We start from the raw sequence: 13,571 nt of genomic DNA, 5'->3' as shown, positions 1-13,571 counted from the left end.
CAATAATATTTGAAAAATTGACCGCAAATGGTGCAAATGATCCTTTTACGTGGGACTATAGATTAAAATGTCATCGAAAAAACAAGGACGTATTTACGGAGGTATGGTCGAAACATATCATTCATCAATCGTTGAAATGTGGATGGAGCGTTGGTTAGCCCAAAAGGCATTACTAAAAATTTAAAGTGTCCATCGTGGGTCCTGAAAGCCGTTTTAGCAATGGCTCCTTTTAAACGAATTTGGTGGTATCTGGCGAGCAAATCTAATTTGGAGAAGAAACAGGCTCCATGTAATTCATCAAACAATTCATCAATCGTGGGAATGGGAAAACAGTCTCGAACTGTAGTCGCGTTTAGTGCCCAGTAATCCATGCAAAACCTCCAAGTCCTATCTTTTATTCATACGAGCAATACTGGTGATGAAAATGGACTAGTACTTGGTCGAATAATGCCTTGCTGCAACATTTCTCGAACCAATATGTTTATCTCTTGTTTCTAAAAGTGCAGGTATCGAGAAGGTCGCACCGCCACCGGTGCTTTGTTTGGTAAGAGTTCGATAGCATGATCTTGGACCCGAACTAGAGGTAAGGAGTGTGGTGGTTGAAAAACCTCCGCAAACTCGGTCAACAAGTGTTGTATATCTGTCGGGTAAGAGGGCGTAGCCGTGGTTATCCGGTGTGACAAGAGTTAAATGATAGAATTCGTCAATTGCGTCTGTTTGAGCTAACCTGCAAAGCCCATTAAATTGAATTTGTTGGCTCGTTGTATTGGAATCTCCTTGCCACACGACCTGCTTGTCTAGCAATTGAAACTCGAAGGTTGATGTAGCATAATTAGTGACCACCGGCCCAAGTGTTGATAACCATGAAATCCCCAAGACCATGTCCCATCTTTTTAATGGTAACACATAAAAATCCACATATATGGTCGAACTCTGAATCGCTAGAGCAATGTTTTTCTGCGAGGCCTGAGCATGGTAAACGCTCTCCACTACCAACCAACACGGAGAACGGCGTAACAGAATCAAAGGGTAAATTTAGAAACTTGGCCATTCTTGTTTGTATAAAACAATGTGTACTTCCGCCATCAAGTAAGACTTGCACCGGTTTGCCTTTGACTGTCCTGGTAAACCGTAATGTAGTTGTCGAAGTTCCTCATGCCAAGACATTATAGGATATGCTCGAATGTTTCTTTACTTCATCCACCTGTATCGTCTCTGCAAGGTCGGCGTCTATAGAGTTATCGTCCCTGCTATCTGGCCATGGTCCGTCGTCGGGAAACAATAATTGGGGGCCCGTCTTACAACGATGTTCGGGTGTGTATTTTTCGTCACAGCAGAAACATAATCCGAGGCTCTTTTTTTGAGCCAATTCGGTGGGTGTAAGGCGCCGAAATCCTATAGAGTTACTTGGCACTTTAGGGTCCGTAGTAGAAGTATTACCGTTTACTATAGCTGGAACAGTTGTAGGAGTCGGCAACAGTGGCTTCGACGCCTGATTGAGAGAGGTGTGGTTCATGCCTTTTTCCAACTGAATTTTGTTTTCGTGCAAATAATGCATAGCATCGTCAACCATGGTCGGTTTGTGAATTATAACCGATTGCTTGATGTCTAGTCGAAGTCCCGATATGAAACAACTAGCTAAAAATATTGGTGGCAGAGCAACGGATCGGGTGGAGATTTCTTCAAACCGGTGGCGATAATCCGGCACAATGGACGTCTGTTGTAGTTAAGCAAGTAATCCTTCCGGTTCCTCGAGTTCCTGAGCCTGGAATCGTTGGACGATTACATCCGTGAAAGGAGTCCAACCGGGAAAACGTGAATGGCGGCTAAACCAATCGTACCAATCTGTTGTTTCTTCTTCATTAAGGTAAAAAGAAGTAATTGTAACTCTGTCTTTGTCACTAATTTCATAAAACTCGAAGTACCTATTGGCCTGAGCAACCCATCTTACAAGTTTCCATAAATTTATAATGAGATTTAGAGAGCTTATGATCTTTATATATAAACCACAACTTTAGTCTTTCAGTTATAATAAACACTATCCATATAAATAAAGTATGACATCTTATAATCTTATAGACAATAAATTTTAAAATGTATGACATTATAGTATGTGTCTCATAAAATAAGTTATAGTGAATAGACTGATATAAGATGCAATTTTTTTCATTAGTCATAAAAAAACATATATAACACAACTTACATAAATATATCACCACCAACTAACATTAAATGCAAAAAAGGCATCATGTGTAAAAGCTCTTTTTGAATGTGAACACACACTTATAATCATGAATGAAAAAAAGCTTTCGGGATTATTTTTTTGTCAATCGTTTACTCATGATGAATGCATGAATAAATAACTATTTTTAATATAATACATGTATATGATTAATCATTTGATCTGTATTAATCTCAACTAATAATCATGAATGAAAAAAAGCTTTCGGGTTTATTTTTTGTCAATCGTTTACTCATGATGAATGCATGAATAAATAACTATTTTGAATATAATACATGTATATGATTAATCGTTTGATCTGTATTAATCTCAACTATAATATTATGAAACATAGATTTAGACTAGATAAATAAGAACAAACTGACTAGGATTTATTCATGTAAGAAAATCATAAGATGAAATTAGCAACAATACAATACATTAAATATAATTAAAAGATATTATAATGCACACAATCTTTTAGTTTATATAGAAATCATTTCCTAACATAAATAAATGTCACGTTTTTTATTATGATGTATCGTATAAGAGAAGAAATTCACTGAACAATCTTACACATATATCCATCAATACAATATGAAACCGATTTTAGATAGATAATATGAGTTTAAAATAAAAATAAATTTGCAAATTATTTACTAATGATTTTTTATTTTATTTTTTATCATCAAGTATATGTATGCTTCATATCAAATGTAGGCCGCTTCATATCATACAATACATATATGTGTTTGAATGCATTTTCCAAAATTTAAGATCATTTAAAGTGGGTTTTTGCAACCGAATGTATCAGACTTGAAGAGACAAAGTAACAACGATTGCAAAAATAAGATAAATTTATATTCTTCTTCTTTGATTAAGTTTTAGTAAATCAATCTCTTATCTTAATCGATTTATCCAAAATTCTTCTGTTACTTACTATTCACATAATAAAATATACAATAATTAATTTGTAGTAGTATCTATTTCGAATAAAAGAAATATCATATATCAAAATAACAACTCTATGGCTACCATAGAACTACGATGCTTTAATATAAAAAAATAGATACAACTCAAAGTGTAAAAGAGTTTATAAGAGACAAGATCACGAATAAAAATATGCATATTTATGAGAATAATGAATTTTGAATAATTTTAAATTTTAAATGCAAGGTATGTTGATATTGATAATAATATATTATGTGTATTATTAGCCAACTTTATAAATGATGTTTTATCACAAAATTAAAAGGGAATAACAAAAGGACAATGAAACAAAACTTAAAAGTCACAAGGTAATAAAATTGATTAATTACTAAATTAATTAATCTACGTGAACACATAATGGAAATCAACAAGTTACCACAATTTTGTCATCTAACTCAAAATAAAATTGTCATCTAACAAGATGAAATAAGACGGTTGTGTTGTCGGGCGTGTCAAATTTTCGCCAGAAGTGTAAACAATGGACTAGAGATTATATCAACATTTATGGAAATTAGATTGTTACCTGATTTAGCAATGGATATTAGATGGTTATCTGATCGAGAAGGAGCACTCAGTAGCCACCATTCACACCAAGCATCCACACACTCGCATCAATGGTTGGCAAAACCAAATCAACATATAATTAACACGTGAACATTTACCGCCTATGTATGACTCTTTGATCGAGCACTTTCATGCTGATAACGTGTTGTAAAACAACTAAACCTAATAGCAATATAAGAAAAAGAATAAGAGAATGAGTGAATGTAAATCTTATTGATGTATCATACAAATACAATAGCTAGTATTTATAGGGCTTGACATTAAAACAAATACATTAAAGAGGTGAGAGTTAAGCATGTGGAAAGTCACAGTATTATAACTTATTCATAACAACTTAAAATATTTTTACACATTTTTTTGAAATAGTTTGTCTTATATTAGAACAATGTTACAAAATGATAAATATGTAATTTAAAAATGAAACATTCGAAGTTAACCTCAAAAGTATTATTTTAACAAGCCAGTTTATTAATAACTCTCTATGTATTATCAAATATATTTAATATTAGCATTAGAGCTCCTATATGAATAATTGAATAGGATGGCTAGGTAAATTAGGTGCAGGATTGATTGAATGTATCTTAAATTAGTTGGGTAAATTAGGTGTAGGATTAAATGAGCTTCTCCCTAGAGTTTTAAATAGAAATAAAACATTAGATTGTCTATATGTTTAAGCTTGTAAAGTAATACAACCTTTAGATAATCATGTATGAGAAAAAAAAAATAAGTGTAGAGAAACAAAATTTGTTAACATCTACCTAATATTGGTGTATTTGAGCCTACACCAACATTAGGTAGAGTCGTTTCATATGGGGCAATTGTGTCATGTGGGATTGTGACTTGTTGCCTAATTGAAGGTTTGAATTTGTCATCATCATACTTAGTAAATCCCACCAATAGCAAAGTTAAGGTAGGGTCTGAGAAAGGTAAGATGTAGACAGTCTTACCTTTACCCGTAAGAAGATTTGAATGTGTGTATTTATAAATTGAGCAACATCTTCTAAATAAATTGCGACACTTGTAACACTCAAACTGAAACACGCTAGCATGTCACCATTATAGAATGAAATACTAGGGAATGATAGTAAATAAATCTCAACATACATAAATAACGGATGTTTTAAAATATATCAAGTTATGGAGTTCTATAAATCTGATAAATACCTAAGTGACAATCTTGACAACCCACCTTAGTTTTTTTTTTTTTTTTTTTTTTTTTTTTTTTTTTTTTGAAAGGTGAATTTCATTAGCACACGCGAAAACCTCCGACTCTCCAAGGCGGAGAGAAGAAGGCCGCTAGAAATATTACAATAACATTACACTAGACCAACCTTTCTAATCCTTAACAAAGTCTTTATGCCTATTCGAAAACCAAAGAAATCCAAAGGCTTTAATCTCAGCCACAACCTCCACAACATTGCTCCTCTTTTGGTTGAAAATACAATCATTCCTAGCTCTCCAAATATGCCAACAACAAACCATAACCATACCTTTAATAATATGTTTGCGCGTAGCCGATATCCCATCCACCTTGTGAATATCCAGAATATCGCTCACACTGAAAGCAAAATAGTTTGGCAGCCCAAGCCATCTTAACACGCCATTCCACACGCTCATCGAAAATGCACAACCTGTAAAAAAGATATGGTCTACCTCATCCTCACCATCCCCACATAACACACAAGTAGTATTTTCAACGTTAATATTCCTTCTCAATAACGCCAACTTGGAACCCACCTTAGTTACGCTTAAAAGAAGACGAGTAAATATCACTAACACCTTGTGTAGCTTATGCGGCGAAGCGGAAGAAGATTACGACCATCTTCTCACGTCTTGTTCGGTTGCTACGGTTATTTGACAAGCTATAAGTGACCGGTGCAAAATTCCAAACCTTTTCGCCTTCTCAGTTAAAGATTTGGTAAAGATGCATAGTTACGTAAAAACAAGCAAAATGAAGAAGAAAGGTATACAAGCGATTATATTCACGGGGGCGTGGTGTATTTGGAAAGCAAGAAACAAGATTATTTTTCGAAATAAAGCGGTTAATATCAACAAAATAAAGGAAAACATCAAAGCATTGGGCTATTTGTGGATGAAGAATCGATCGCCTTATAAAGACTTAGCTTGGAACGATTGGTGTAATTTTAGTTTGTAATCTTTGTTTGTTGTTTGTGTGTGATCTAGCGACTTGCTAGGAGTGTTTCATTTTAATGAAACTGGCAGTTCAAAAAAAAAAAAAAAAAAAACCATTTATGTTGATTACATCCATTGGGAATAGCCCAATGGTGTTGGTGAGTTTGATAAGGTGTAGAATAGTAGGAGGTCATGGGTTCAATCCCTATGGTGTGCAAGTTTAGCCATTCAAAAAAAAAAAAAAAAAAAAAAAAAAAAAAAAAAAATTTATGTTGATTACTACTGAAGTTCGTGTTGCTTCAAGAACCTTGTATACAAGTGGCTGAGGAAGAATACGCTAACCTAGTGAGAGGATACAACAAAACAATATATGATGATACACAAGTCGAAACATCAAAGTTAGATACTTAAGGGGTATGTCTCAAATGACGCGCAGGCAGCAAGCCAATCTTTGCGCGCGCATTACTGTACTCACACTTAAATTTCAAACATCCCGCGGGTGCGCAACTATGTAGGGATGCTAAACGTGTCGTATTCGCAGGTTGACGGGTTCAACCTGACCCGAACCCAAAAATTTTAGACGAACCCGGACCCGAAAATCGTGCCATACATATGAACCCGAACCCGACCCGAATATTATACTGACCTGAAACCGACCCGTTCAACCCGAATTTTTATTATTTTTTTTTTTTCAGCAAATTAATACATTAAAATTAACACTACTACGAAACAACACAAATTTATATAATAAAATTGCATTAAAATCATAAAAATTTATGTCAACTTCCATTTTTAAGTTACATTTATAGCATAAAATACACACCCAATTTAATTTATAACATAAAACATATTTTAAAAAATGTAATATAATATAAATGGGTTAAACGGGTCAACCCGCCAACCTGACTGGGTTGACTCGAACCTGACCTGCTTAGCTAAACGGGTGCGCGGGTTCAACCTGAAACTGACCCTAACCCGTTTAGACTAAACCCAAACCCACTAATTTCGTGTTAGGTTCGTGTTGTGTTTTCAGGTCGTGTCAGAAATTCACACCCCTATAACTATGCCAGCTAAGAAGAGACAACCGGTACAAACCATAATACATATCACAGTAGCCTGCAACCAATCATCGTGTGCACTAATCAGCGTGCGCCAGACAAACGGCACGATGATCAATCATGGAGGAAACAAACAATACAGATGACAATGACATGGGGCCAATCAGCTTGCGCCATTTCACTGCTCCATGATCTCCACTAGCGGTTGAGGACAGACGAGACAACAAGTACATCTAGAAAGCAACGTGTAACCAATCACGGTGCACGATCGTACTCCCATCTCTGCGCACACTACCTTTTGTGTCGGAGGGGACCAAATGAATATTCTTTGAAAGTGACGTCTGGCCAATCAGTCCATATCCTTCTCCAACCTTTTGGCTATAATTGCTTACCTCCATCAAAGGTTTAAGGATATGATTTCTCACCCTCTCAATCAAAATGCACACATGTTTCCTTTCTCTCTCTAGAAAGAATAACTACTTATTCTCACGTCGGATCCTGATTAAGAGAAGAACCACCTACTCCTCTTAACGAGTAATGGTGTTCCATTTTGCAAATCAAACAAGGAAGATCCCAATTTACGTTGATCAAGAAAGAAGAATCCGGAATAACCCCCTGTCGAGACTCCATAACATCTATAAGTTGTACTTATATCCACTAAATGACGACAACTGATGAACATGGGTGACGAAATGACATGCGAGGGAACTTCAGGGTTCGCTATTACTCAACTCAAGCCAGCAGCTTAGAGCGAGTTACAAGACACGAGATAGTTTAACATCCCCCGACATTCATTCACACATTTACTACCTACAATCTCTCTCTAAACAAATATATATGCACACATGGTGTGCCAAGTGTATTATATAATTCAAAAACAACAAAACTTTACTGTTTCTCATGTTTCCTTTCAAGTACAGGTAATGATTACCAACATGGATGTTATTATATATATAACTTTTAAGTGGAACAAGTAATTCACAAACACATTAGTTAGTTGCAAAGAAGAGTCACAAAACAAAACAAAACAAAGTATTATAGCATACTTGTTTAATGCTCCAAGCCTTACAACCCACATAACTTGTTTTGGTTTAGATATAAGAAGCTAAGCAACTTGTAAGTTTTCTTATTTTTTCGAAACGAGCTTCTCAATCAGATCCGCTGCATCCTGAACGGTTGCAATGCTCTGAGCGCTTTCTTCTTCCACGCTGATTCCAAATTCTTCTTCCAGTCCCATCACAATCTCAACCTGAATAAGATCAAACATAATAGGTGTTCTCGGTCAATCCAAACAACTAATTACCCTTCCGACATCTCACATGACATGCTACACAATCCGCCCATTTTCCACCTCTATGTAAGTAGTTAAAGTCAACCCAACCCGAATCCAAACAATTAAATGATTAATTGCTTGTTTTGACAAGTCATTTTTCCACCTCTAATATTTAAGTGTTTAGGGTCAACCCAGCCCAACCCGACTCGTTTCAACCCAATCAATTAATTGTCTATTTTGACATACCACACAACCCGCCCATTTTTCCATCTCTGATATATACTATGTTCCTATGGAATTGTGTCGGCTTTTAGTTACTACCACGACGATTGTGGACTCCAAAAAACAAACCACAATACCGTATCAAGAGAATCGGCTCCAAGAGTAGCGAACTTGGACTCTCCGGTTACAGCAGTGTCTTCTGGAACTGCCAACTGTTTCCTGACGATGTTACAAACCTTGTTGACCGTCTCAGGTGTCGCCTGCCAAAAGATGTAACCGGTCCGTATTAATATACCATATTCTGGGGTGTAAACAAGCTCATGGGCTACTTGAAACCGGCTCACTAAAAGCTCAAACAAGCATCATTAGCCTAAACAAGCCTTTTGTTTCTATTCATATTACAAGTTTTATTTTATATGAAATAAAAAACATAAAAAAAGTATTATATATAATTAAAATATAGTAACTAACCAATTATGTTAATACAAAATTAAAATAAAAAACACATGTAAAATTAGTTATACTTATTATTATCAAAATTAATATAACTAATTAATAACGAAGGACCCAAGTCCAGGCTCGAGCTTTAGAAGAAGAGCTTGGAATGAGCCGAGACCGAGCAGTCTGAAGTTAAACAAGATGAGTCAAGCTCAAGCCTGAGTTGTTTAAACCTCTAACCATATAATGATAATAAAAATAGAGTTAACTTCCATTTTGCTCCCTGTGATTTGGTCATTTTAACGGTTTTGCCCTAATAGTTTAAAAATAGCCATTTTCCTCCTTGATTTTTCTAACTTATCGTCATTTTGCTCCCCACCTCTAACTCCATCGAAAAAATCCATTAACTAGAAGGGTATTTTGGTAATTTTATATATAAAAGCAAGGGCATGTAAGTCTTTTCACCTAAATAAACCTATAACTTGTTTATTTACATGTATATAAGTAAATTCTTTTCTGATCCCCCATCTTTCCAACCACTCTTTTTACCGGCCACCACCATCCACAACCATCCACCACTACTTGCAACTACCACCTGCCGACCACGACTACCGCGACTTTTAAGTTTTAACTAAACGTTTTAATTGAGTTAGAGCCAGGGAGTAAACTACCGAAATACCCCTACTTTTAATTGAACATTTTAACTAAGTTAGAGCCAGGGAGCAAACTGGCGACAAACTCGAAAGATCAGGGAGGAAAATGGCTATTTTTAAACTATTGGAGCAAAACCGTTAAAATGACCAAACCACAGGGAGCAAAACGAAAGTTAACTTTAAAAAATAATATTAAACTATTCGATACAGCTGATAACTTGCAGACCGCAATGTGCATCACACATGCATCATAAAAATATAAACTATTTTTATACTTCAAACTACATGATCTTTCATGTGCATGCCTGTTTTGAATAGCTTGTTTGATGCTTATCATTTCTGCAATTAACTAAGAACACATAACTTTCAAAATTGACAGATTTAAACAAAAGGTTAGAACATATACCGCACAGCAAACCCGGAAGCGTGATGGGGCAGAACTAAATTTAAGAGATGGGAATGATTTCCCATTGATGGCAAGCGATACCGCATTGAAATTAGAAGCCCGGGTAAGCGTCTGCCAACAGAAATCCAATTTGATCAGAAACCAATAACCACAACAGAAGCGAATTAAAACTTAAATCTTGTATATGATAACAGACTAAATTTATGAAGTTAATTAGATTCAGAATTCTTTGCATCTTTCTTGTTCATATGATCACAAAGTGAAAAATTATCTAACTGGAAAGTTAGCTTGCAGATTCAACAGTAGGGTTTAAGAAAATATAACATGGGAATGCATTATGGGTGTAAAAGAGTCAAGCCGCTCGTAAGTTACTCGAGTTTGGTAAGCTGAAAGCTCGAATCGAGCCAAAGATAACAACAGGCTTGTTTAATAAAAGAGCCCAATCGTGAGCTTCACTTATCCTAAACCGAACCCGAAACCTAGTTAATTGGTTAGTCTTCTATTAACCAATCTGTTTTCAGCTCATTTTGGTTTATTTTGTTAGATTCACGGTTTTCTGTTGCGTTCGTTTATTTTCGGTTAATAGCCAAAATCAAACTTGTATTAAAACTTTGTTTAGAAATAAATGAAATTAATGTATAAATGCATGTAATTGAGGTATAAATACATGATATGGCTGCATAAATAAATAAAAAAATTAATAAAATGAAAGTATAAATATATGAAATGTAGGTATATATGAAATACATGAACTAGAGATATAAAAGTAGAAATATATAGAAATATGAATTGTCCTGTTCAGTTCATTTTATTTTAGTTAAACAGAGGTTAAAAAACACCGATAACTGGTTTTTGGTTAATTCGGTCAATCGGTTTTCAGTTTGTTTCGCTTTCATCTGTTTTTTATTAACGATTCAATTATTGCTTACCTCTTAGACATTGTTAATCACGTAATATATCAATTCGTTTAACTAAAACAATTATAGCAATATTATACTCAAATTAAAGAAAATAAAATGCTTGTTTTTATGATGTAACTTTAAAAAAAATATTAACATCCGTAAAAGTTATGGTGATAGTTTGTTTTTTATAAGAAATATAAAGTGTAACTGCTAATTAATTACTCATAACTTGGTTAATGATGAACGAATTAAAGTGGAATTAAGATGGGGTTTAATTAAAAAAAATCAACTTTATACAAGATTATGATAAAAATTATATTTATAAACGTATATAAATTAATCACTAAACTTTATACAAGATTATGATAAAAATTATATTTATAAACGTATATAAATTAATCACTAAACTTTATACAAGATTATGATAAAAGTTATATTTATAAACGTATATAAATTAATCACTAAATAACAAACGAGAACAGAGGTCTGAGTTTCGAAAATAAAGCTTGAAATCGGCTGGTTTACAACGCTAAATTCATAAACAATCATAAAACAAAAGAAAAAGAAATTGGAATCAAGGGATTTGTTCAAAAATGTGAATAATCATAATAAGAAAAAAAGAAGAATCATCAAACATATGTGCAATTATGTTACGATCAAATCAAATCCAAGTTGATCAAAATAATAATAATAATAATAATCATCGGATCAAAACGACGTCGTGAAATATAAAACCTGATTCGGTTTATGGCATGAAAGAGAGGGCATGAAAGTGGAGAATCCTGCAACAGAAGCCATTGATGAAGGCTGAAGGACGAAGGATTTGAAGGGACAAAGAGCAGGAAGAGTGTGAAGAATATTATATAGAGGAAAGGGTTTATAGTTTGTATCGAAATTATTTCCAGTGTTTGGTTACCTGTTTGGTTTCTGGTTGGAAATGTATTTAGTTCAGAAAAAACACTCCACGTACGGTATAATCGATAAACCTCTACAATTGGACAAAATATTAAAGAGTATGTGTTTTATATATTTTAAGTACTTTGGTCCAAAATCAAAAGTATAAGTGTTAATAATTGGACTCAAAACGTTATAAAATAAGCAGTTAGTGACTCGGAATATTAAACTTATCGATTTTAAACTCAAGTTGTTAAAATCACTAAAGACTCAAAAAGTAATTTACTCAATATTAAATACACATCATTTGTTTATGAATAACTAGAGAGATACCTTGTACCATGGAATACAAACACCAGTAATTACGTAACATGTACGATACTCAAATTAATAAAATGTTCGTTTTATGGTTTTTTGGGAAAAAGCTAATGTATGAAAAACTATGACCGTTTAAAAATCATAGGACTCAGATCCAAAAGATTTGAGTTTTGGACAAAAGTGACCAAACCTCGGGGATTATTTTGACAGTTTACTCTTAAAATTATATAAAGAGTAAACTGCCATTTTGGTCTCTAAGGTTTGGTCAATTTTGTCATTTTAGTCCAAATTTGAAACCTTTTGCATTTGGGTCCCTATGGTTTAATTTTTGTTGCCATTTTGGTCCAAAAGCAAAGTCAACTCCTTCACACCTTTTGATCTCCATTCAATGGATAAAGCATCATCCACCACCCCATCCAACACACACACATTCCACGTTCTCTTCTCCAAAAAGCACCGTCAACAACCACCCAACCCAATGGGCGCTAACTCATCACTCCAACTCCCAACAGCTCAGACGGCGCAACCCATTCGTCAAAGCTCACTCTCGGCGAGATCCCAGAATCCTGTGTTGCTCTCGTCTTAATTGCCAAAATCATCCCTGAGGTTTGGGCAGGTTTGTCATTTTCGTTCAAAATGACACTTTTGTACCAAATTGCCCCCAACGTTTGTAACTTTTTGCCATTTTCATCCAAACCACTAACTTAGTTTATTTTTTTCTGTTAAGTTGAGGATATTTGGATGAAACTGACAAATATAAAACCACAGGGACGATTTTGGCAATTAACTCTTAAATAAATGAAAGAGTTAATTGCCAAAATCGTCCCTGAGGTTTGGGCACATTTGCCATTTTCATCCAAAATGATAGTTTGGTATTATTTAGCCCCCCACGTTTGTCACTTTTTGCCATTTTCATCCAAATGCCTAACCTAGTTACCCAAATGCCCAACCAGGTTACTTTTTACCCACTTTAGGGTATTTTTGAAATTTGAAAATGATAAGGGGGTAAATTGTAAAGTGGCTAATGCATACATCTTCAAACATCATCATCATCTTCACCTGCAAAACCTCAACAACAACAACAACCCATCAACTTCTACCACCACCAACAACAACAACCACCCCCCAACATGATGATCAACTCCACCCCCCAAATCATCGACACCACCACCAGCGAAGAAAACACCACCACCAACATCTCAACACCATCATCACCAACATCTTTCTTACTCTCACTCTGCTTCAAAGTGTGGTAACAAACGTGGATCTAGGTATTGAACCCAAATCTGAACCACAAACCAGAGAACCATTTCGTCTTGTTCATCAATCGCCGAAAAACGTGTATCTTTCACCAGACGCCATTGGATCTGGAATGTTGTGGCTAAACCCCAACCCTAAAGAGAGCAAGGAACCCTAGATGTGTGTTCGCCTGGACGCCGACCCATCTTCTAGAACCCAGACAAATGAAGTCGTCTTCTAAAACACTCACATCCGTCGGC

General features: G+C 34.8%; 1 protein-coding gene across 1 annotated transcript; it reads right to left on the bottom strand.

The window, feature by feature from the left end:
* Nucleotides 1-7,890: 7,890 nt before the first annotated feature.
* LOC110873144 (acyl carrier protein 1, chloroplastic) lies at nucleotides 7,891-11,805 on the bottom strand. Its single transcript, XM_022122070.2, has 4 exons — nucleotides 11,596-11,805; nucleotides 9,959-10,069; nucleotides 8,599-8,721; nucleotides 7,891-8,215 (listed from the first exon to the last, which is right to left on the bottom strand). Exons 1-4 carry the CDS (start codon nucleotides 11,656-11,658, stop codon nucleotides 8,093-8,095), a joined length of 420 nt encoding a protein of 139 aa, XP_021977762.1. The 5' UTR covers nucleotides 11,659-11,805; the 3' UTR covers nucleotides 7,891-8,092.
* Between the last annotated feature and the right edge of the window lie 1,766 nt (nucleotides 11,806-13,571).

The sequence above is a fragment of the Helianthus annuus genome, chromosome 8, assembly GCF_002127325.2.
Source record: "Helianthus annuus cultivar XRQ/B chromosome 8, HanXRQr2.0-SUNRISE, whole genome shotgun sequence".
In the NCBI taxonomy this organism is placed as follows: Eukaryota; Viridiplantae; Streptophyta; class Magnoliopsida; order Asterales; family Asteraceae; genus Helianthus; species Helianthus annuus.
Note: the sequence above shows the minus strand (reverse complement) of the source record. Positions and strands in the feature narration are given on the sequence as shown.

What these genes read in the sequence shown, in the direction of transcription:
- LOC110873144 (XM_022122070.2), bottom strand. Translation starts at nt 11,658, where the DNA reads ATGGCTTCTGTTGCAGGATTCTCCACTTTCATGCCCTCTCTTTCATGC. An exon ending in CATGCCATAAACCGAATCAG is followed by an intron (nt 10,070 to 11,595) that starts GTTTTATATTTC and finishes TTCTGTTGGCAG; the next exon opens with ACGCTTACCCGGGCTTCTAA. An exon ending in GCTTCCGGGTTTGCTGTGCG is followed by an intron (nt 8,722 to 9,958) that starts GTATATGTTCTA and finishes ATCTTTTGGCAG; the next exon opens with GCGACACCTGAGACGGTCAA.